The sequence below is a fragment of the Fringilla coelebs genome (genome assembly GCF_963513975.1).
Source record: "Fringilla coelebs genome assembly, chromosome: 2".
NCBI classification, from domain to species: Eukaryota; Metazoa; Chordata; class Aves; order Passeriformes; family Fringillidae; genus Fringilla; species Fringilla coelebs.
Genome location: NC_140029.1, coordinates 15,040,645 through 15,064,798, shown reverse-complemented (window position 1 = coordinate 15,064,798; position 24,154 = coordinate 15,040,645). Strand labels below are relative to the sequence as shown.

At 39.7% G+C, this 24,154-nt stretch overlaps 1 protein-coding gene across 4 annotated transcripts in view; it reads right to left on the bottom strand.

The window, feature by feature from the left end:
- SMPX (small muscle protein X-linked) overlaps positions 1–24,154 on the bottom strand; it is a 41,658-nt gene that overhangs the window by 14,530 nt on the left and 2,974 nt on the right. For 3 of the 4 annotated variants that reach the window (XM_084226468.1, XM_084226470.1, XM_084226471.1), the window contains exons 2-4: positions 23,387–23,446; positions 17,907–17,996; positions 14,119–14,272 (exon numbers count right to left, since the gene is read on the bottom strand). In XM_084226468.1, coding sequence (XP_084082594.1) covers positions 14,132–14,272; positions 17,907–17,996; positions 23,387–23,425 — 270 coding nt within the window. In that variant the 5' untranslated portion in view covers positions 23,426–23,446 and the 3' untranslated portion in view covers positions 14,119–14,131. Of the gene's footprint in view, positions 1–12,464; positions 12,742–14,118; positions 14,273–17,906; positions 17,997–23,386; positions 23,447–24,154 lie in introns of those variants that run through there. The other variant, XM_084226469.1, reaches the window with a different exon arrangement.

The window sequence follows — 24,154 nt, the reverse complement described above, 5'->3', positions numbered from 1 at the left end:
TGGGCTCTGAAGGCAGGGGAAGTTACTTCTTCTGGACTGTGAGGCTGGTGTGGAGCCAGGGGGCTCCTCAGTACAGCTGCACTGCAGGAACAGGGATGGGCAGCATGGGCAGCCAGTGCTGCCAAACCTGAAGCAATCCCTATCCCTAAGCTCTCTCAGCCTGATTTCTTTGCTCTCAATGCATCAGCAGCAAGCTCTGTGATCTTGAAGACACTGAGAAGAGGCTCCTCTCCAAGAAAGACAAAAGAAATCTCAGCTATTTCTATTTGAGTAGCAATGTCCAATTTATTCATCATGAATTCTGCCTCTTCTGCCACCTTACCCAGTCTGTACTGCAAATAACCCACATTTGACTCTCTGTGCTAGTTACAGTTTCTAAAAATGCTACTTTCTGCTGGTCATATGGCTTCTTCTCACAGAATTCATAATGTGTGAGTGAGTGTTGTTCCATATAAATATAGTGTACGTCTGATATGCCTACAGATAATATCACAGCACGACTGAACTATGATTAATTGTGGTACTAATCATCCACCTGTTTTCTTTCAACATCATTCTGGCACGTGCAACAAAAAGAGTGGGCCTGAGGCAATGGTCACATCCCTGCAAATATACTCACAGATGAGACAGAAGTTGGCTGTGGTTTTATTTTCAATGCATTTAAATAGAGACTTAGTGGTCTTGTGCACTTTGCAAGTACTTTTCCTGAAATTCTTAGCACTTTGTATGAAGCAAAATATATTGAAAAATATAGCAAATGGGAAGAAAAGAAAAGGAAAGGGTGCTAAGAAAATGATTGCCAACTCAAAACCCAGCATAGTTTTTATATAACCCACTTTCTCTGCAGCCTCTTCTGCATATACAAGTTTCATCCTAGGTTTTATGGCTCCTTTGCCATGGAAAAGTGAGAGTTCTTAATCAGCTTGGGAGATTTGACAGCCGTCTTGCACCTAACCCAGAGGATCGCCTCAGAGATGGAAAAGCACGAAGCCAAGCCATCATATACAGGCTGTTAATTTAACTTGACATGTTACTGACTGCATCAGAAAACTGTGCATTCTGACATCTGGTCTGTACAGGATATGCTCCATTCTTCACATTATCTCACTTCTTCAAAGCTGCTGCAGGTGGGGGGCAGTTTGTCTATGGATAACTAGCTTAATATTTGATACATAAATCTACAGTACATGTGTTTTCATATCAGTAACCAGTATATATATATATATATAACCAGCATATATATATATATAAGTGTTGTGTTTATAGAATTTTGTAATTTATTAGTGTTTCAAAGGTAAACCCATCTTTTTCCAAGGAATAGACAGGTTTCTTCAAAACATAAATGAAAGTGTTACAACATGTTGCCTGTCGTGTTAATACTTGATTTGCAATCTGTGACAGGTGAGCATTTAGAAATGAGTTATTAGGATTGACTGGAAGACATATGGGAGAACTAAACTTTCTCACAGCACCGTGTTTTCAAAATAGAAAATTGTTTTTTGACTAAACAAATTGTAAAGGGAAAGAATATGTTTCCACAGAGCAATAGAAGGAAAAGCTGAGAGGAATCACCTGCTGTTAAAACACAGGCACCAGAGACCAGTTATATTTTGGTATTGAATTTGCATGGCCATGATCTACAGTTTCTGTGGAAAATATTTCTTTTGCTCAGCTGGGCAGAAAGGCTCCTCTCAGAAGGTGTGCAGCAGCTCCTGCTGGAGCACTCACACAGCTGTACCAGCACAGGTGCTGGATCTGACTGCAGAGACACAGAGCCCCATTCACTCTCAGCAGTGAGCAATATGCAATTTGAAGATTCAAATTTGGAGTGTGATTTTGACATGCATTTAAGTGATTTATGAGCACAGTACCCACTCAGTGACCTTGGGGTTGAGCTCCTTACCACTAGAGGACAGTCCCAGCAATCTGAATCCCTCAGGTGCAAATGGGATGCAGGTACCTAAATCCAAAATTGTGGTCCTCAAAACCATGAACTAGCTACACCATAACCTCAGACTGTGCTGATGCCCATCTAAAATGACCTGAGTTTAAATAACCCTGCCAGGGTGAGTGCCAGGGAGACATGTAAACCTGAGCAACATCCAGAAGCTTGGTGGCTTTCCACAGAGACTGTCTTCCTCAGCACCTACATAATTGCATCAGACTGTACAAAAACACAGCAGCAGCCAGCCTGGTTTCTTTCAAATCATAGCTTGAGGAGACTGTTGCCACACAAATTAGCCTTTAGACATGGTACACACCAATCCACAGGCTAAGGCACAGGGAAGCAAGTTTCCTCAGGGCCAGTTGAGCTCCACACTGCTAAGCTGCCATCAGGCTGACTTATCTACAGATTAATTCATTTCTGCACAGAAGGTGAGCTTTAGCTTGAAGTCTAGAAAGGGGCTCCTGCCAAGCTAGCCTGCAGTCTCCAGGGAAGGAAGTATTGTGGGTTTTAATCCTTTTGAGGCAAAGAAAGACCTGACCTGGTTTATTCATGCTTTCTGGCTGTGTATGTGTGATAACCACTGAGCCAAGGCAGAAGGGGGGGGACACCAGCACATCCCTTCTCCTGCATTGTTGCAAATTTTTCTACTTGCTGTTTTAAAAATTTGGAGCATATCTGGAGGATACAGTTCACACTGTTTATTCAGGGTGATGGGAAATGTCTCCTGGCTTCACTGAGAACATTGCTGAAGCTCCAGGGAAAAAATATGATTGTTTTCCATTTTTTTCTGTTAGCTATGTCTAAACAGCTTTTCACACAAGCTTCACCATGCTGCTTGCAGGAGCGTCTCAAGGGTTCATAACAGCACATGCAAAATCATCTTCTCAAGATGGCAGAAGTGTGGGTTTCTGCAGGGCAGAAAGTTTCTGAAGGGACCTGTGTGATCAGAGGCACTGAGGACTATGGGTGAGACAGGACTCTCCATTTTCCTCTCTCTGTAACCTTGTACATCTCTTCACAGCCAGTTTCCTGTTGGGAGGAGCCAGGACTTATCCCTGAGCAACGCTAGAGCACCCTGGCAGGGGAAGACAATTCCATCTTCACCCATGACTTGGGATACAGCAACTGAGGCAGAAGGCAGTGCCATGATGTGGGCCAGCTGCTCCCCACTCCTGCCTGCCTGCTTTCAGGGTCTGAGGCATTCAGCTCCCCTCTTTGGTGATGGAGCCAGCGAGCCAGTCAGTGCTTACAGCAGCTGGAGCTCAGGCAGCTGTTCCCTCTGGCAGATCCTGCAGAGGATCACCTCCATGGCAAAGAGAGCACTGGGAGACATGGAGATGAAGGGTCTCCCTGAGGCAGGGCAGAACACAGCAGTGCAAGGTGTTTTCTGCCATCCTGGATGGTTCTCTGGAGCTGCCTGCATCACTCTGCCCAACGTGGATCTGGTCCCTGTGCTGCTCATAAAATTCCCAACACTGCTGAGGGATGTGAATGAAGGCTCCCTTGGCTGAAGGTATCCTTCTGCCATTGCACATGATTTTCATACCATGGGCTTGCCTTGATGAAAATGGTTAAGATGCCAAAAATCTCACTGGAGATGGAGCCCCAAGGACTTGACTTTGCTGAAGGATGGTCAATATTTAGCTCAATAATGAGGCTTTTAGCTGCAGGTCAGCACAAGCTTCTCTGAGAGCCAGCCTCCACTCACCTCTATGGTGTCTATTAAAGCAAGGCATTGAAGCTGATCACACTATTTGTCATCCTGCCTTAGGGAAACAGGTGTTCTTAATTTCAACCAAACTGCAGATAACTTCACACTTGGACATGGCCCACGACTGCTTGTCAAGTGAGCTGTGGTGTTCTGTGGCCAGGATTAACACAGGTTTGGCAAGGTTCTTGTTCTCTACACATGTAAGGCAGAACACAAACATGGTTTGTGACAGACTTTGAAGCATTCACGAGCTCAGCAGTGGCTCAGGTGTTGTCTGCTAATGTGTTAAACTGTAGTAACTGGAGACAGACAACACTTAGCTGCAGAATTAATTTGCCCCAGAGTGATTATTCACATATATGATAGCATATTGATTCTGTTCCAGAATAAAAAATTTTAAAGCATATAAAAAGCAGAAAGATATTAACTACTATGTTATTTGTTACTTTTTTGATGAAGGGCTTAAACTAAAAAAAGGGTACATGTGTGATATACCCATCTGGACTCACTCTACTTTCAGCAAAATTGACTGAAAAACTGAAAGTATGCCTCTTCTTCACAGAGAGAGCTCTTTTCTTGAGAACTAAGAGAGAGAGAAATATTACATATTTTTCAAAAATAAATGCTTCTATTCAAAGCCTGAAAAGACAGATCAATTCAAATATTTTCAGACAAAACCACAAAACCAAGAAAATTGAGAAATTCAAAATTAAAAGGTTTGGGATCCTTCATTAGGTATTTAATGGAGGTCTGAGATCATTAATTTCAGCAGAGGACATACTGTAGCCCATCTTTAACAATCTTCGGGAAGGATACTGCACTCAAGAGCAGTGTGATTTGTAAACACAGAAAACCTGAAGGCGTTCTTTTCCCTGTATCCTGCCTATTTTAGCTCAAATATTTATTTTCAAGTCTTTGCATATGCATTTTCTTCCATTTCAGTACATGCTTCACGTTGGTTTCATCTTCTGTACAAAGGCAGCACGGTTTCAAAGCTCTGAAACAGCAATATCCAGTTATTGCCATCATCCTTCCCTCGGAACAGGAGCGGTTTGCTTTGGGGGAAGCTCTTTGTTCTCTGCTGTTTCCTCGGTGAGAGCCGTCCCAGCGGCCCCGGCGCTGTCCCTTTGTCGCTCCTGCCCCGGGCTGCCCGCCCGGCCGCGCATTCCCAGCGCATCCCCGGCCACCGCCCTCCCTGCTCCGCTCGGCACTTTCACGTACGAGGAACAGCAATTTCAAGGCAAGGTGTGCTCCAAGGCAATAAATGGGAACAAAGACCCAGGAGAGCTAAAAGCTGAAGGACTCAATTTGTTCCTTTTATCCATTGAATAGCTGAATTATTAAATTAAAAGCAATGCTTCATCAGCTTTACCAAGGTGGGGGAGTAAGTTCTGAAGAGCAAGGCTGAGGGCTTTATTCTGCTTTGATGGAACCCACGTCTGTACATGAACCTCAGCCAATTGCAGTCAGAAGCAAATACAGCCCTACTGTTACGACCAGTAAATGGCAGGAGAAAAACACCAGGCATTGTACTTGTTCCCAAGTTGAAGTAAATTTAGTTCAGGTGAGTCTCCCTTCAGCTAGCTAAAACCCATAGCAAATCAAATTTGAAAAATAAATTATGACCAACAGTGAGAGTAAATACATATACATATATAATAATACATATTTCTGCAGGGAAATGCTCATTTATGCTGTGTCCTTTGTTCACATGGAAATGCAGCATATTTGAGACTCCTTTGGCAAATCAAAGGGAAATTAGGAGATTAAATCTGCAGCAGATAGGGTCAGCAAAACCAAACCACATTGGAAGCTTAGCATTTCCTCTGTAGTGTTGACAGTGGGGCAATGGATCTTGGGATCAGTGTCATGGTGAGCTCTACCTACATAGGATGTTCTGCCTACACACAGTGAGCTCAAACACTACAAAATGCTATTATCTGAAGAAATTTGCAAACAAGTGTGAAACAAAGGTAGCCTGGGCACTAAAAGAGCTACATTTCTTAAAAGAAGGCACACCAGGAACAATTTGGTGGCTGAAACAGGTGTAGTCCTGATTACAAATCAGGGCCTGGGACACTTGTAGATGGCCTGCTCCTGGACAGGGGTGACAAGGCTCATGCCACATCGAGCCAGTTCTGCAAGAGATGACAAAGTACAGTAATGCAGTAATTTATGTAGTTTTAAAGCACAAGGCTGTGAGAACATAATTAGGTAGTCTTCTATCAAATGAAATGAATAAAATCTATGAAACAAAATGATGAGGCACTAAATTTAGAAGAAAATTCATTTGATTATCACATCAGAGCTGAGATATTTCAGATCATACTGTCAACTTAATTGGCTACAATTTATGTAGATTTGATAAAACTATCTGAGCTGTTACTAATGTGGGAAGTCACACTTCATGTATTCCAAAGCAGTTAGCCTTTTCACTCTGATGTAGCAATTGAAAACCTTGTGCTGAACACATTTTGAACTGTATAAGGTGGGAATGACTGGAATTGCTTATTATTTTGTGTTTCAGATGATTTCTGTCATTACAGTGTCGGATTGCTCCAGGCACACCTAACAGTGGCAGGACAGTTACCAGGCAGACACAAACAGCATCGCTCTCATCTCACTCACACCTCTCTAGCAGTTATCAGCAGGATCCTTTTCCTGCTCTCCAGTTTCTAATGTCCACAGTTCCCTGGTTACAACTAGTTCTGCATGGATATATATGCATATGACTTGGGATAGGTGCCTTTCAAGTAACAGGACCTTCATCTAAATACCTGTTCACACAGCAAATAACTAAAGTTTTAGGGATCCCTGATGTCCTGTTCTGAGATTTCCAAGAGGAGTATATTCCAGTAGTACCTGTTGTTAGATGTTGTAGTTCATGGGCTAAGTCTTAACACGTCTAGCAGAGATAAGCAAGAAAAAGATTATTGACTGTATTTCCTCTTCACACTTCACTGATCCATCCACCATGAGACCTCCTGCCTTTCTGATCTTCTTTTGAGGGGTGTCACCCCAGAAATTGCATCTCACTCAGGGAACTGAGTGTAAAGTTTATTTTTTATGAAAATCTTTCATGAACAGCCCCAATGGAAAGAGAGGGGTTATTTTATAAAAGCGTTCAGGACTAAGTAATCAACAGAATGACTACAGGGAAGCAGTTATTAAATAGCAATGACCTATGAAAATTTTCAGCTTTCAAACAAAACTCCTAGACCTTTCTTCCAGAAATGGTTCTCACTTGAGAACAGAGCAGAGATTTGTGGGCTCACATTGCTAGCATTGGAAGTATTTTGTTACTTTAAGTGCATTAGTGTTTCAAAGGGAGAGAGGCTCAATGAAGACATTTCTCCTGTCTCTGCGTAGAGGCCTGTGCATCTCCACATGTCTGCAAACTCTCCTGTGCATGGTGTGGATAGAGCATTAAATAACTCTAAAAATTAGGACAGACTTCTTCAAGTTATTACTTTGTGCTTGTCTCTTCAGTAATAGTAATTTTAAAAAGTTCTGCTTGAATATACAATATGGAAATAAAATACTATAATTTTTTCATATTTTTTGTTTTGAAAAAATACAAGCATCTATTCTGGTAGTTTGCTTTGAAGCAAAATGTTTTCTAATTCTTCAGTGTTTGTTTTGAAGTTATTAGTCAGTTTCCAAAACCACAAAGCAGAATCTTTTCCTACCTAGTTTATGTAGAAGCATTTGTGGTTTATAAGAATATGCCCAGTTCTTTACTTGGCAAAACTAACCTCCTAACACACACCTTCAAGCTTTCTTAGGCCTCTAGAAAGCAGACTCTCTCCAGCCTGCTCTCCCCCTCCTCTTCCACAATTCAGCTGGAGAATGAGAAGGAAATCTCTCTTGGACTTGCAAAGGACTGATGTGTGCTGGGGCTCACCACAGCATTATGCTGGGCTAGAGACTCAATTCAGGACAGACAGCTGCAAACCACATGAGAAAAAACTGGGCTGGTTTGGCTGGGGTGGAGTTAATTTTCTTCACAGTGGCTGGTGTGGGGCTAAATTTTGGATTTATGCTGAACACAGGGCTGATAATACAGAGATGTTTTTGTTATTGCTGGGCAGGGCTTGCACAGAGCCAAGGTATTTTCTGCTTTTCCTCCTGCCATGCTGGTGAGGGGCTGGGGAGGTGTGGGAGGCTGGGAGGAGACAGAGCTGGGACAGCGACCCCAGTTGTGCAAAGGGGTATTCCAGACCAGTATGGCATCATGATCAGCATATAGTGGGGGAAAAAGGAGGAAGAGGAGATGTTTGGAGTGCTGGTGTTTGTCTTCCCAAGTCGCTGATATGTGCAATGGGGCCCTGCTCTCCAGCAGATGGCTGAGCTCCTGCCTGCCCTTGGGAAGCTGTGAATGAATTCCTTGTTTGCTTTGCTTGCTTGCATGACTCTTGCTTTACCTATTAATCTGTTTTTAGCTCAACCCATAAGTTTCCTCATTTTTACCCTTCCAATTCTCTTCCTCCCGACACTGGTGGGGGAATGAGTGAGTTCCTGTGTGGTTCATGGTGGCTGGTTGGGGTTAAACCCCAACAGCCAAATTTTTCTTCTGATCACAGAAACTCTGGGAAATAACAACATGATTTTTTTTTTCCCCTCAAGATGGTAATGGGATTACAAAGATTCCTCTGATACTAAATGATGTCCTGGACATTCCATTTTTCTCTTTGAAAAGAAATTTCTAGCTCTTCCATTTTAAGGTCTAAAAGCACATCTTAAGTACACTCAAAAAACCTGGAAGGCAAACAGAAATAACTTTAAATATGCTATTAAAAAAATCCTACAAGCCTTCAGCTACCTAGTTTCTTAGGACAGCTTTACAATTAGAAGGAACCTGACAAAATTGATGGCTGACCATGAAATCCTTGAGTGCTGCTGGTCTGGGAGTTCTGAATCAAACCAGCAGGATGGTGGGAAACCATAGATAGAAGAAGACAAGAAGCACTTTGAAATTAACACAGGGCACACAGTGAGTATGTTGGGATGCCCAGTCAATGGGCACTGAGAGAGAGTGGAAATTTTCCAGAGTAGAAATCCATTTCTGATTTAGGTACAACGTACCTCTTTGAATGAAGCCTGTAGCTTGCAAACACAGCTGTTTGGTCTGACTGCCTGTTCTCACAAAAAACCTGTGCTCAAAGAAACTGCTTCAGCCAAAGGACAGAGATAAGAGGGGGGCCCTTGAACTCTGACACAGATGGAGAGGCTGTGGGAGACAGGTGACCCAGGAGTTCTTTCTGTACTATCTTTCTGATAAAAACCACGAAATCAGCCAGATGAATATGTATGAACCTATTGTGAAATGCCATGCATATGGATTAGTAAGGGAGATCACAAAGGATCCGGAGTTCTTAGGGGTACACATATCTTTTAAGGGGAGCGATCCCCACATGCCACACCAGCTTTACAACTTTCACAAAGTTGTGGAGTGTTTTCTTTCCACAAATCAGCACCACCAAGAAGAGCCTGGCTCTGTCCTCTTTGCACCCTGCCTTTAGGTGCTTATGCACATCGAGGAGACCTCCCCATGACCCCTCTGACTTTGGCAGGAGGGTCCTGCAGAAATTCTGGATCCACACCCTCCTTCTTCACCCCCTAGTTCCCACTCCAGATGATCTTATCTCCTGACCTACCTTGGCATCCTCTGGATGCAGGATTCCCTTCTCTCACAGAAGCTTTGGCTGCTGAGACTCAATTAAATGAACACATATTTCTAAAGGGGCAGTGCTCTTTCAAGAGCTAACAGCAGGTCAGAGTTCCTCTACTAGCAAAGCACTGTTGTGTTTCTGGAGAAAAAAGCAATAACCTTGCTTGTAGCTGTACTGCAGTTTAACTGTACCCCTCTGGTCCATGTGAGCACAGGGAGAAGATGCAAACACTAAATTGTGTGTAAGAGCAGGGACACTAGGAGAGGTAAATGGCTGCTGCTAACTGAGGGGCAGCTTTAGAGCAATATATAGCAGGAAACTGTAATGAAATCTTTGGTGGGCAAAGCTATAATGTGCATTTTTAGCCTGGGGTGATCGACAAATTTTTTTATGTAAATAATTAATAGCAACACCAAGGAACATCTTGTGTGTATGGATAAAAGACCTTTATTCCCTGAGGGACTCCTGTTAGGGTTTTTCCCCTTTCTTTTTTCCCCAAGTGATGCCAATCTCAGGCTGCTCTGCTGACAAGATTTCTCATTTCATGTGGGGCAGAATTCTGTGCATAATGCAAAGGCTAAGCTGCCCTAGGAAGCTTTTGCTAGTTCTTAAGACTTCAAAATACAGTTCCCTTGCTTCTGTAACCTGACAACAGAACTACCTTCTGCAATCAAACCACCCTCCCAAGGAGAGCTCCAGGTAAAGACAACAATTTTTCTGCAAGTACTGCATCAGATGGTGAGGAACCATTTTATCAGCATTGTGATGGGGATCCTGGCAATTCTTTTCTCCAAACACAATCAGAATACAGTGCTGGGAATGCTGCCCCTATGTCCATGACAGACTGTTTTGTAACTTCAAGATAGTAAATTTCCCTTTTTGCCTTTTGAGAAGTTCTTCCACTAAGAATGCTTTCTTCCAGAGGAAAGGACTAGACCAGCTTAGCTGAAGGTTTAGGTCCTCTGAAACTAAAGTCCAGCATTTAGACTCCATGGCATTTATACTCCATGGCCCATCACCATCACCAAAGATTCTCCATGGCCCATCACCATAAAAAGATTCTCACACTTCAAGACACAAAAGGTGAAGGGCTGCAGAATGAAGAATGAACATGAGTGGCAGAAGTCACTGGCTGCTATTTTCTATATTCTCAGGGGAAATGACAGTTTGTGCTCAGGCCCATTTTCAAGTACAATCACCATGCTAGTTATCACATGAGATATCACAACAATTGGCAATAAATCTCAGCCACAGCAGGCTCCATTTGTCACAAACTAAATGCTTCCTACCATTACTTATTCAATAGGGCATATATTTTTAGTGTATGATATTTTGCTACTATTTTATTTTGCATATGCTTCACTCCTGTGCTTGTAGAAATGTCCAGGTGTGAAGAGAGCGGAAAAAAATTGTAGATGGAGAAAAGGGAAATGAATCATTACTCACATTTATATTAAAACTAGCTGCATGTAACACATCATCTACAGGTATGGAAGAAAAACATCTTTATGACAGATTATGCTAATTAGCTAATTATAGATGATAGACCAGGTCCCCAGAAGGGATGACTACCGTAATATCTTAACTGAGGAGCACTTGATGACCTTCAGTGGATCCAGCTTCATGACATCTTCCTAATTACATTCCTCCCACAAACTGTTGTAGTCACTACTATGATCTTAGCAAGTCTATTCATGTTTCCTAATTTGGTGAAGAGCAAGACCAAAGATATTTAACAGAAGTTACTCTAAAGTGAAAATTATGTAGGAATGGGTTTGCAAATAATGAACCAACCTAATGCTTTGTAGGTTTCTTATTTTTGCTGCTGGGTTTGCATGCTAAACTGAGCAAGAAAACATGGATCAAAATTAATTCAAAGTTAATCATGTTAGCTTGGAATTTATTGAAACTAACCATGAAATATGACAATACAGGAGGCAAAGCTGGAAATACCTGCTGTGGTTCTAAAAGCTTTGATATCTGTGGCATGTTAAAGTGTACTTGTGATTTTTTTTATTGTATCATGTTATAGGATCACAGAATAATGGAAATTATCCAGAGTATTTGGAGTTATTCTGTTTCAAGTAGAAACAGAGTTTCCTACAGAGTACCACAAGAAAGAAAAGATAATATCAAAGGGAAAATCCTCAATAGTGAATATCTGAGAAGATTATAGTACTGATGTAAGAGAGACTTAATTTCCAAACTGAAAACCAAAGAACACCCTCATCTATCAGTACACTCTCTGCACAGGCATATTCTATTGACCAGTCAGTTCACCATTGTTTTGAGATGATCACATCCAAAGGATGCTCTCTAAACCCTTCTTGTAGATGGAGCAAAGTGTCAGGCATATGTGATTGTGAATTTCTTGCAGACTGAGATAATCTTCTCTAGATTTGCACAACCAAACATAAAACAGCTTTCTGACAATATCACATTTCATGCAAGGCTGCAGGCCACAACTTAAGCATCAGATCTGATGAATTTCCTCTTACAGGGGACAGTCCTTACATTTAGTATCACTCAAGGCTGCTAGATGTGGCACCTGATTAATTTACATCTCAATTTTATGTGGAATTCAGGCACATGGTTAGTTCTGCACAACATCCAAACTCACAGGCTCCAGCGAGTCATGTACCTGAAACTCCTGGGAACACTAAGTTTCCAGATATGATCTGTGACTGCACTACCCAAAATCTAGAAATCTGTATCCCTGTCAGAACCTGATAACCAATACATCAAAAGGACAGAGACAGAAATTACTTCTCAATAACCTCACTGCTTTCAAGATGCCCTTTACTTTGCTGATGTTTCTGTAGAAAACTTTGGAGTGAACATCTGAGCATGCCCTAAATGTTTCTGTCAGATTCTCAGTAAGGTAATTACTAAAAAAAACTTATAAATGTTAAAAATAGCAATCATCTGAGAATAAATATGGGGCTAAATTTATGTTGGAATATCTCTTATAGGAAAAAACCTCTTTAAAGCCTCACATTAAAAATTCATATTTCTCTGGGCAGTGCTTTAGTAAAATGACTAAAATGGTTCATTTTACAAAATGTTCCCCCCCCACCCCCCCCAAGTTTGCTGAAGAGAAAGACTCTGTTGCATCTTTAAAATATCAGGAACATTATGACACAGCGGGGTAAAAGCAAGAAAAAACTCAACACTCTTTCCTTCTAAATGGGGTATTTATGCTGTACATAAAAAATAATGATGTTAATGATGCAGAGTGCACTGGGGTAATGCACTCAAATTATACACAATTTCTTTTAAGATTCCTGTTTCTTAGCACTTCTGCATTCCCAGAACCCCTTTGCATTGCTTTCTGTTTTCCTCTGTTCTTCATTTATGTTTCTGTGCAGTAAATTCAAGATGATTTTTTCCTCCTCGACTCCTCTGCCTCTCTTCAGGATAAAAAGGATTTATCAGTCAGTATGCACAACCAGCAATTGAGGTAAATATTATGTGACACAACTATCTTTTTCTTACTGTAGCCAGGGTGGGGATTTTTTGGAATTAAAACTTCTCTCTACATCTTGGTTTTCATTGTAAGTGCCTGACACATCTTTACTGACTCAGACTTTTCAAAGGAAATCAGAGGATAATTTCATGGACAGAAGTTATCATTAATTTCTATAGGGTTCAGAATGTAGAACAACAAAGGCTTATGGGTCTTGTTTGAAATCAGATATAAATTTTTCTGAAGTTAGCACTGAAGTGCTGAATATTTCCTTTTAAATAAAATAATAATAGAACCCATGAGTGGTTTGGGCTGGAAGGGATCTTTAATGATCATCTAGTCCAACCCCTCTGCAATAAGCAGTCATTTTCCCTAGACAAGGTTGCTCAGAGCCTCATCCAGCCTGATCTTCAATGTTTATGGGGATGGGGCATTTACCACCTCTCTGGGCAAACTGTTCCAGTGTTTCATCACCCTCATTGCAAAAAACTTCTTCCTTATATCTAATCTGAATCCAACACCCTTGAGTTTAAAAGCATTACTCATTATCCTATGACAAGAAGACCTACTAGAAACTCTGTCCCCATCTTTTCTATAAGCCCTCTTTGAGTACTGAAAGGCCACAGTGAGATCTGCCCAGAGCCTCCTCCAGGCAGAACAACCTCACTCTCTCAGTCTGTCTTTCACAGAGATGCTCCTGCCCTCCCTTCACCTCCGTGACCCTCCTGTGCATTCACTCCAACAGGTCCAAGTCCTTCCTGTGCTGGACTACAGCAAGTCCTGGAGTGCCACAAATAGCACTGGGTATGTTTGTGTGATCAAATACATGGAACTATTAGTATGTCAATCTAGAATTACATCAATAAATTAATATCAAATAACTAATGTTCCAAAGGAGCTTTTTAAAAATACTGACCTACTTGTCCATCACTGCAATAAATTTATTTGCATTTTAAAATGTTCATTTGTAGTTATATTGTAAAAATACAAGTTTTATGTTTTGCAAAACTGGAACTTACGCTTATGAAGCAGTATGTTATTTTTAAGGTAGCTTCGATATTCCAAATATACTGAATTCTTGATATGCTGAATAGACTACTGCAGGCTGGTTGGTGGGTGCCATATATATCACTGGATGTAGACTCCAACATGTTTGAAATAACAGCAAAACCCAATTATGAGTTCTAATATTTTTTCTTTGAATTATGGGGTGTGACACCTGGTCCACTGAAGTGATTGAAAATCTTTTTACTTAGAGAGCTTTCTGGATCAGCCTGCTTCTCCTAGAGCCATGCAGAGAGAGAACCTCTCTTCTACTCACCTGCTTCTTCCAGCTACTGTTCAGCTTTGGGGACATATTTCAGCTCACTCTTTATGTTCTGAATCTCTGACAAGTTGACAGCAGGACCTGGAAGTTTCTTAGCTCCTGGGAACAGTTTCTTCTCTTTCTCCTCCTCTGCTGAAGCAGGAGCATTCTGCACAAAAGGACACCAGTGATGTTCCTGCTGCAATAGCAATCTCTTGAACATGAGCATAGATCAGTTATTTGAAAAACAGGAAATGATGTTTTTGTACTACAGGAAATCCCAGTGGAAAAAGGGGTGCAGTCATGAAGAGATAAGTTGTTTTGTTGGTTGTTGTCTAAAATGTCTAACAACATTCTAAAAAGAATAGAAGATGCCCAGTGTAGAGGAATGAGGATTAGAATGGGGAAGAATTTATAATGCCAGGCAATTACTGGAAAACAACTGACTGGACAATTAAAGGCAACTCTAAATCCTTCATATTTTAGATGACATAAAAGTAGAAGAACCATTTTTATCATCATTTTTATCATCTAATTCCTTTGAGAGTTTCACAGTTGCCAGGCACTTGGAGAGGAAGATCATCATGCACTTCTGCAGCTCTGGAGAAGAGCTATGATAGTAGGTTATGGACTCCAAAAGTTCCATGCAAGATCAAGATGGGTTGAAATTTACCTTTTCATAACCTCAGTTGCAAGACCAGAAGGGTTTTTTGCCATTTTGTATTTGAATTAGGGTAGTGCTGCATGGCTATTTTGGTGACACTGTAAAAATGCCAGTTAAATAACAGCAATTACACAATAGTGAGTAACTCAGCTAATTTCCCAATGGACCAGAGTATTTCAGCCCTTGGTGCTTCCTCAGCTCTACTATTGCTTCTGGATGAGTAGAGCAAGCAGGTATTTAAGATCATTTCTACTCTAGACTGGGTAATATTTTGAAGGAGTGGATTTCCAGACATGACTTTACTGTTGTTCTAGCCTGTTGTGTATTTTATAAAGCTGGCCTAAAGGAGGAATGAAATACACATAGAGATTAATTTATATTTTGCTACAAATAATTTCATAATGAAATTATTTTTTCATTTTTGAAAACTCTGTGAATGTCCTCTTGTGATGGGCTTTTTAGAGTTCAATCATGATTTAGTTTTATTAGCCACCCTTTTTGGAAAGGTGCATTAACTGTGAACAGTCAATTCTTAATATTTAACTTAATTTTTAAAATTCCAACATTACTTGTCAAATATTATTGGCCAGTAAACCCCTCTTTTTCTTTCTCTGTTGACATGCTAATCAGGAAAAAGACTGCAATGTCAACTAGCAAACAAACAAGGTATTGGAGAAAACTGCCATTTTCTTCCTATCTGATCTTTAAGGACTTTCCTAAGATCATCAGATATAAGAAAATGGAATTGATAATTACATTTCTTGGCTTGGTAAACTTGTATTATCTTTTCTCACATTTTAGCCAATACACTATGAATTAATCCAAGATAATACTAATAATATTTTACTATTTTTTATTAGATGATTTCAAATCCCAGACAGTAATTCATCCCCAGGAACTGTATGTACTGCCTGATATGTGGTTTAATGATCTAACATCCTGAAACAGTAGCAAAGCATAGCAGGAGAATAAGTAAATTGATAGAAAGCTGTTTGGAAGGATGCACAAAACCATATCAGTAGTCAAAGATGTCATGAGTTTGTATTGTTTCCCTTGACAGTTTTCCTAGATAATCTGAATAATCAGGGGAAACAAGCACTCCCTGGACCTGCAGTACTTATTAGTACACAGCAGAAACTATGTAAAAAATACCATTTCAAGTTATGTGCAATACCATTCCTCTTGTAGAATGAGTGGTGCAAGCTTTGCCCACATTTTGGAGACTTTGTGCTCCATAAATTGCTGTCAGCTTTCTCTTCCAGCCTCAGGTGTTTGCTGTTTATGACCTCACTGCTCCCTGTACCTTTCACTCCGTGTGCAACACACAGCTGAGGTTACTAAAGCCTTCAGTTTTATGGCAGGAATCCTGAAGAGTCCCTTAGATATACAATAAGGGTTAAGAAATACAAGCATGGGAATGCTCTGACTGAAGAAGAGTTTTTTCTGTAATTCCCACCCTCCATTTCTTTTCATGTTAACATGTCTGCTCCACTGACCTTCAAAAATATACATTCCTACCTGACTCCACCACCCCTTTGAGTAAGATCCATATTCCCCTCATCTCCTATGTCAAGGCTATAAAATACAGTGGAAAATGCACTGTTACCAGTGATTATGCACTGCTAGCAAAAGTTCCATTTGTCTAAAACTGCTCTGAAAAATCATGAGCTTTATGGCAAAACCTGACAAGATGAGAAAATTGAAATGACAAGTTCACTGGTAGCATTTTTATTCTATTCCTATAACAGGATCTTTTTCTGTAGTGTTTAATCCCATTGGTTTGGTTGAGTATTGCCCATAAAACCTGGGCCAAGATCTTCCACAATGTCTGTCTCCTGTAGAGTACTCATGCAGTTGAGAAACAAAGCAACACTCAATTATCCAAACAAATGTAGTTATCAGTTACCAGTAAATTATTTTATTTCTCAAACACTACTAGAACTCACACATGCTATGTTAGTTTCTGCTTAATAACATCCACTCCTTCACCAGTTTAATTACTGCAGAGAGAATATGCTTTGATTCCTTTCCAAGGGAGAAAGCCACAATATCTATCCAAGGTCATTTTGTATGTTTGTTTTTTAAATCTTCTTAAGAGCTGAGTCAGCCTAGGTTTGATTTTTTCAGGAAAGTTCTCTGTAAACAGAGCACTGTTTATATCAAAATATGGCAAAATTCAGAAAAAAAATCTGACTGACACAGAAAAGGAAGAATTGGCTCTTACACAGCCTGTCCTGCCCTTGGCTGTGAGGAGCAGGATGAGTTCTCATGGGGGATTGTGAATCCAAACTAAGTAAACTGGCCAAGAAACCAGGAGCACCCATCTTTTTTATCTTGCTTGGAGTATCTACCACTACCTTTTCTTCCACTGTGGGTGTTAGGGTCTCATTTATTATTGAAGTTAATGGTAATTGACTTTATAATTAATTAATAAAATCAATTAATTTAATATGATTCAGAAATATGATATCTGTGTTTAATAATAACCTTTGTGATTAATGTTAGTTAAGGTATAAATTTGATTTTATTTTCAAAACTCAGTGTTAAAACAGTTCCTGTAAAATACAAGCATGAAAATACAGAATTCAGTCTAAAATGGAGTATTTTCACCCCTGGGCAGGTAAATGGGTTTGGAATTTCTGTTTTAACTTGCAAGTGTCTTCACATTCAATTTCTTCTTGTTGATAAACCTTCTAAAAAGCGTTGTGTTTGAAAACCTGTTCCAATATTGCTAAGCTGTAACAATAAATCACACCACAGGGTGACAGGCAGCAGCGAAGTCTTCCAAAGCCTTGCTATAACTTTTCCTGCTGTATCTCATCAGCTCCCATCTAGAGAAATACTGCTGGTGAAATCCTGGCTCTCTCTCCTGACAGCAGATATCATCCCACTGGGGAAGCAGAGCTACACACCTTTGAAACAGTTTATATTCCTGTAGGTGCCTTGGCACCAAAAGCAGAACTATTTATACATGAAGTGTTAGTAAGTGGCCATTTATTTCCGTGAATGATCAGTGCATATTCAGCTTTTGTATCTAAGATGGGTATGTGGAGCTATAAGATCACTTTAAAGGCTTTTTTATATTTTATGGCAGGGTTTCTCCTCGGAAAAAACAAATCAAAAAATCTTTTTTGCTTACCTCCTCCACTTCTTCAGGCGTAGCTTCTTTTCTTTTATGAGGGTGGCCTGCACCAGGTCGAAATGCTCCCATTGGGATGTTAATATTAGCCTGTGAGAAGGAAATTGGGATGCATATAATAGTGACTGATAAATGAAGATGCAGTTGGCAAATGGCAAAACTCGAAAGGAGTGGGACAAGCATATAGACATTGTCATGCTTTCCAACACTTATGCCTTCAATGTATGCATCATCACACCACTCCTGTGGAAAGAGAAGTGCTTTCATCTCCATTTGAAAGAGAGAAAGTGAAAAAGAAACTAGAAAGTTTTTGAAGTTCTGCATTTTAGACTAATGCTTTCTGATTTCACTGGACTTTATAACAGTTGAGTACTGGACACTAAAGTGTCTTTAGGCACCTGGGTCTGCTTCAGTTTGGTCAAAGTCAAACAGAAAGTGAGTGCCAAAGTGAGTGCCAAAAGTAAATCATGCAAATCCTTCAATAACACCCAATCACTGGTCCGCTCTCCATTCTCTAATGACACCAGTTTTCACCTCACTTAATCACAGGTATTTTAGAAGGGAAGCCTGCCCTGAGTCATCTTAAGCCATAAGTACTAAAAATATGATTTTACCAATAAAATTTACCCACAGTTGCTACGAACTGCAAATACTTGAACCAGCTCCAACTCTGGGCAGACCATTGGCCCCTGGCTTCTGCAAAATCCCTCCAGAATGATACCCACACAACTGCATCAATCTCATCTTTTATCTGGGGCAGAAAGCCAGTAACCATAACATAATTGGGGCTGATAATAGATATCTTAAAAGTAAAGATTTGGGGGAATAGAATGGCACAAAACACTGCTTAGGAAAGAGCAGCTGAAAGGTATCCATTTCCCAATGTGACCCAGCCAAGATTGTTTTAAAAGTCAAATGGCATGATCAACTAAATGCACAATTTATACTTATTCTTATCTTGTGATCTCAGAAGAGAAGCTGCTCCTAGGAAATGTCATCAAAATACCACAACTCCCACTGGTAAAACCAGGGGCTGAATCGATAATGCTCCGGAGCAGAAACAGAGAACCTTCTAACAGCGAGCTCTGTCCTTGTCCTTCACCACCTGACTGATCTGCACTAAATGAAGACAAATAATCCTATCCTTCTGCTCAAGTTATGGTGTTGCAGATCATGACCCACTTGGGCAGCCACAGGAAAACAGCTCACAGTTTTCAGTAACAACAACTGTTCTGACAGCTGTAATCAAATGACAAACAAATTAAAAATCCATCTGCCAAAAAATGAATGCTTTTCCCTGTATTCTGCTTACTTGTTTCCCATTATCTTATTCATGCAAGATGATGCTGTCATTTCAGTGGGGCTGCCAAATATCTGCAGGCTCAAGACAACCAGGTATTTGCTTCATAAAGGTCTTCTACTGGGCATAAGTTTAGCTATTGTGAAACTTTTCACCTGCCCTTTTTAAGTTCCATGGGGACAGGACATTTTCAGCCTCACAGTTCCTAACTTTCTATTTCATTTATGAGTGGAAAAAACCCAGCTTTGCTGTTTCTAGATTTAAGTAACTTCCCCACCCAGCTCTGGTATCTCCAGACAGTTTTGATTTTTGGAATGGGAAACTTCTCTGCAAAGTTTGCAGAATTGAAACTTTAAGAGATATCTCTCCTTGTGGTAGACATCCTGAACTTGGACATTCCTTCCCCTTGGAGGCAGCCAAAGCAGAAGCCAGCCTCCCACAGAACACTACAGCCCTTGCATTTCCCACTGTGATTGACAAACCAACTGAGACTAAAAGCGGTTCAGAAAGCAAAAATGAACCACTATGTCCCAAGCTGCTAATTAAATTCAATAAAGCACTCTTTGGTCTGCTTCAGCACTTTCCCAGTAATCTGTGTCACACTAAAGCAGTTTGTACTTTTTTGTCTGCAGTAGGGACATTCATGTCAGAGTTCGAGCAAGAAGTATGCAGTCATGACAAAATAACTTAGTAAAATGAGCATCCTTTAAGACAGAGTAAAAAACAGTTTGGATCTGATAATACATACTGTAAATTAAAATATTTCCAGTATGGAATGAACATATGATGTTTCCAAACAATTCCTGACCATAGGTACCAAAGTCCTGAGCTGTAAATCTCTCCTAATCCAGAGCTGGTCCTGTCTCGCAGATGAGCAGCTGTGTAAAGGGTGGGCCAAATTCTGTACACCAGCACAGCTCTGCAAAGACTTGTGCTGTGCTGCCTAACAACTTTTGTTGTTTAACAAAAAGAGAATTTTGTTTTAAAAATATGTTTCAAGACTTTTGTCACCTGTGCGTTGAGATGAAGATATGACCCTAGAGGATCTCCATCCAGTAAAATGCTAAATAGGAAATTTCCTGTTCTAGACTCTGGAAATCCTAAATTATAATTGCTTTAGACAGACTTTCTAGGTGTGATTGTTATGTTTAACCATACTAATTATGAAAACTACTGAGTTTGCCTCTTCCTTTGTTTGAAAGGCCTACCATATTTAGTGCCAAGCAGTTTTTGCAGTGACTGGGTAGCTATGTGCACTGATGTACTCTACCAGGGTCCTTCTGAACAGACCAAAGGAAAAATACCTGTACAAATGACATACTAATATATTGCTGGTTTGAATCAATTGAATTTGTACTTTGAGATTTTTTTGGTTTGTTCTTCTTTCTGTTTATTAATAGAGAGAGGGTATTAAGGTTAGGATACAACTGATGCAGCTGTGCATGAGTTGAGGACTGTTATGGGTAAGTCCTTCACAACATCACAGCCATTCCTGGCTGTCCAGAGGGATGACTGGGTAATCTGGAAAGACACTTTTTTATAAATGTATTTATGTATTGAAGGAAGGAAGGAAGGAAGGAAGGAAGGAAGGAAGGAAGGAAGGAAGGAAGGAAGGAAGGAAGGAAGGAAGGAAGGAAGGAAGGAAGGAAGGAAGGAAGGAAGGAAGGAAGGAAGGAAGGAAGGAAGGAAGGAAGGAAGGAAGGAAGGAAGGAAGGAAGGAAGGAAGGAAGGAAGGAAGGAAGGAAGGAAGGAAAGAAAGAGAGAAAGAAAGAGAGAAAAAAGAAAGAAAGAGAGAAAGGAAGAGAGAAAGGAAGAGAGAGAAAGAGAGAAAGAGAGAAAGAGAGAAAGAGAGAAAGAGGAGAGAGAGAGAGAGAAAGAAAGAAAGAAAGAAAGAAAGAAAGAAAGAAAGAAAGAAAGAAAGAAGAAGAAAGAGAGAAAGAGAGAAAGAGAGAAAGAGAGAGAAAGAGAGAAAGAGAGAAAGAGAGAAAGAGAGAAAGAGAGAAAGAGAGAAAGAAAGAAAGAAAGAAAGAAAGAAAGAAAGAAAGAAAGAAAAGAAAGAAAGAAAGAAAGAAAGGAAAAGAAAGAAAGAAAGAAAGAAAGAAAGAAAGAAAGAAAGGAGAATCTATAGAGAAAACTGAATGAAATCCAGAAACAAACAAACAACAAAAACAAACAACAACAAAAAACCCTAGAAACCTCCTCATCCTTAACTCTGGGCAGAGCCAAGAGTGTTTAAAGATAGAATAATTTTCAGTCAGAGCTGTTCACAGCCTTTAACACAGTGAGAAGGGGAGGTCAGCAATTGTTTCCAGAAATTAAGGTACTTTGGTCCTCTACTGCCCTGAGCTACTCTTGGGAACCAGTTGCTGCCTTTAACTCTCACACATGTGTTTAGTAGCTATTGGGAAGTGAACATCTTTGTCTATATCTAGTACAGCCAGAAAAAAGCCATTTCAGACACAGAACACCATGAAACACTTCAGTTAGTGAGGTGCCATTACATTCCCATTGCTGCAGCATGATGCACATTCCCCAGGGCACGTCAGTCCTATTATACCAGCACACAATAGCAAGGGATCATAAGACATGAATCACAATGTATAAAAGTAATGTGACATTTTGAGTCATAGTTCTTAGACTGCTCAAAGTGTAACAAGCATCAATTCAGGTGCAAGTCTCCCTACTAGAACCACCTTTGACACAATGTTTAATAGACATATTTTAAATTTTTGCTGTAATTTTTCTCATGATTCAAATTACCTTTGCAAAAAGTAAAGTTTCTTAAAATATTACACTTAGTGCTTAAATTTAATGCATTTTTAAAATGAACAACCTAGGAGCATTGTTTCTTTTTAGAAGTTGTAAGCCATCCTAGAAAGAAAATGTTGCATATCATTACATCTCTAAGAAAAACATTTAAACCAATTAATTCCTTAGAAACGTTTGTATGTACCTATTGAGTTTAAATGAAAAATGTAAATACTTTTCAGCTATTAAAGATCCATATTTTTTTCATTAATCCTACAAACATTTCTATGGTCACTGTAAAAGAGGGATGAAAATTTGAACTGAGTGAAATCAAAAGTCTGGCAAAATGGCAAATTTTTTTTCTAATTACAACAGAATTAGTGTACAGTATTTTGCATGCCTATTTCGGTAGAATTGATGATGATGATGATGATGATGATGATGATGATGATGATGATAAAAAGAATCTGCATTTTCACAGTGCCCTTGCATCTTCAGTATGCTGCCTAGCCCCTGGCTAATTAATCTTGATGCTCCAATCCATTGCATTAGTATTATCTCAACAAAACAGAGAACAAAGAAGACTTAAGAAATTCCATTTTGTGTTTCTTAGGTAAGGCAACTTGAACTCATAGTAAAATTTCACTGGAAGTGCATTTTACAAAATACATGATATTTCTGTAAGATTCTTCAGTTCAGAAGATATTTTGGTCTTTTGACAAGAACCATTGATAACATGAACTAAACACGTTCTTCATGACCTTACTTGGGTGATGATGCTGGGATAATTCTCCAGCTGTTTATTTTATAAGTATCAACTCTGTCCTTATAAGCACCAAGTATGCAACAATCAACTCCATCATCCTTCAAGATATCATTGAAGAGGTTTTGTGGCAGATGAGAATGTTTCAAATTAAAAGATCTGTGTTTCTCTCATTTTCCTTTAGCTTCTAAATAAAATGCTTCTTAAACAATTATTTGAACTTGAGGGTTTTTCTCCTTAAGAATGCAGACATGAAAAACTTCACAACACCCATGCTATCTTTTTAGCCTGTAATTCTCCCAGCATTATATTGGCTTTGTGGAAAATCCAATGGTTGCAGGAATTATTTTTACTTAACAGTTATGCAGATGCATTACCATATTTTGCTTAGATGATCCTCCAATAGGCATAACCTCACACTGCAAAGACCATGCAAACAAGTGATTAATGAACCTATCTGATCCAGTTTTTATATCAGCTCAGATCAAAAGATGATCTCCAGGTCAAACTTTTTCAGTGCTTTCATATCTACTAAGCTTTTCACTTTAACAGAATAACCCCAGCTAGCACTCCTATGGTGCTTTGTCTGAGTAAAAATGCAGTCTGCCAAGCAATGGAGAATGAGATTTATTATTTTATTATATTAAAAACATAAATGCTATCTCTTACCTGAATGGCTTTGACATGTGATGCTGGTTGTTTTGACATTTTTACGACAGAGGCTTATCCCTGCAAGCAAAATTGGAAAGTGTTACAGGCTCTGACATTCTGATAGCTGTGGAAGATAAGCTAGAACTTAACCCATGCTGCCTCTTGACAGGCATCCATTTCATCTGCCCAGCTCCTGTTTCCATCTCAGTTTCCAAGCTGCTTAGTTATTCCTTCTGATATCAGGAGGAGACAGAACACCTGAGCTTCACCAATTAATCTTTCATAGCCACAAATGAAGCTATCTCTTTCACATTAAAAACAATAATGAGTAGAGATAAGGAATCTCTCAAACCTTAACAGCACTGTAAAATGAGTAAGAATTAAAGGAAGCTTTTGAGGATAAACAGCGTATGATTAGCCCAGTCACAGTATGTATGTGGGAATTACTAGAACTTTCAGTTTAAGCCTTCTCTCAAATAAAACGTAACTTGTTAGAAAATATTGATAAATGCAGACAGAACCATTCTCTGACTCAATCCTTGCAAATCTTTAATGCCTGTGGACTGAAAGGGATCAAGACAGTCAAGCAGAAAAGTTCTCAGTGACAATTGCTAGAGCACAAAGTAGCCTCCTTTCAAAGTTTTAGATCATGTAGATTCATCAATTTTCTTTAGCAATAAGATCAAAAAGAACATATTTTTCCATATAATTTTATGCAGGTGGAGAAATACAGACTGATACACGATTAATATACAATAGCAAAGGGAAATACACCAAAGTAAAAAG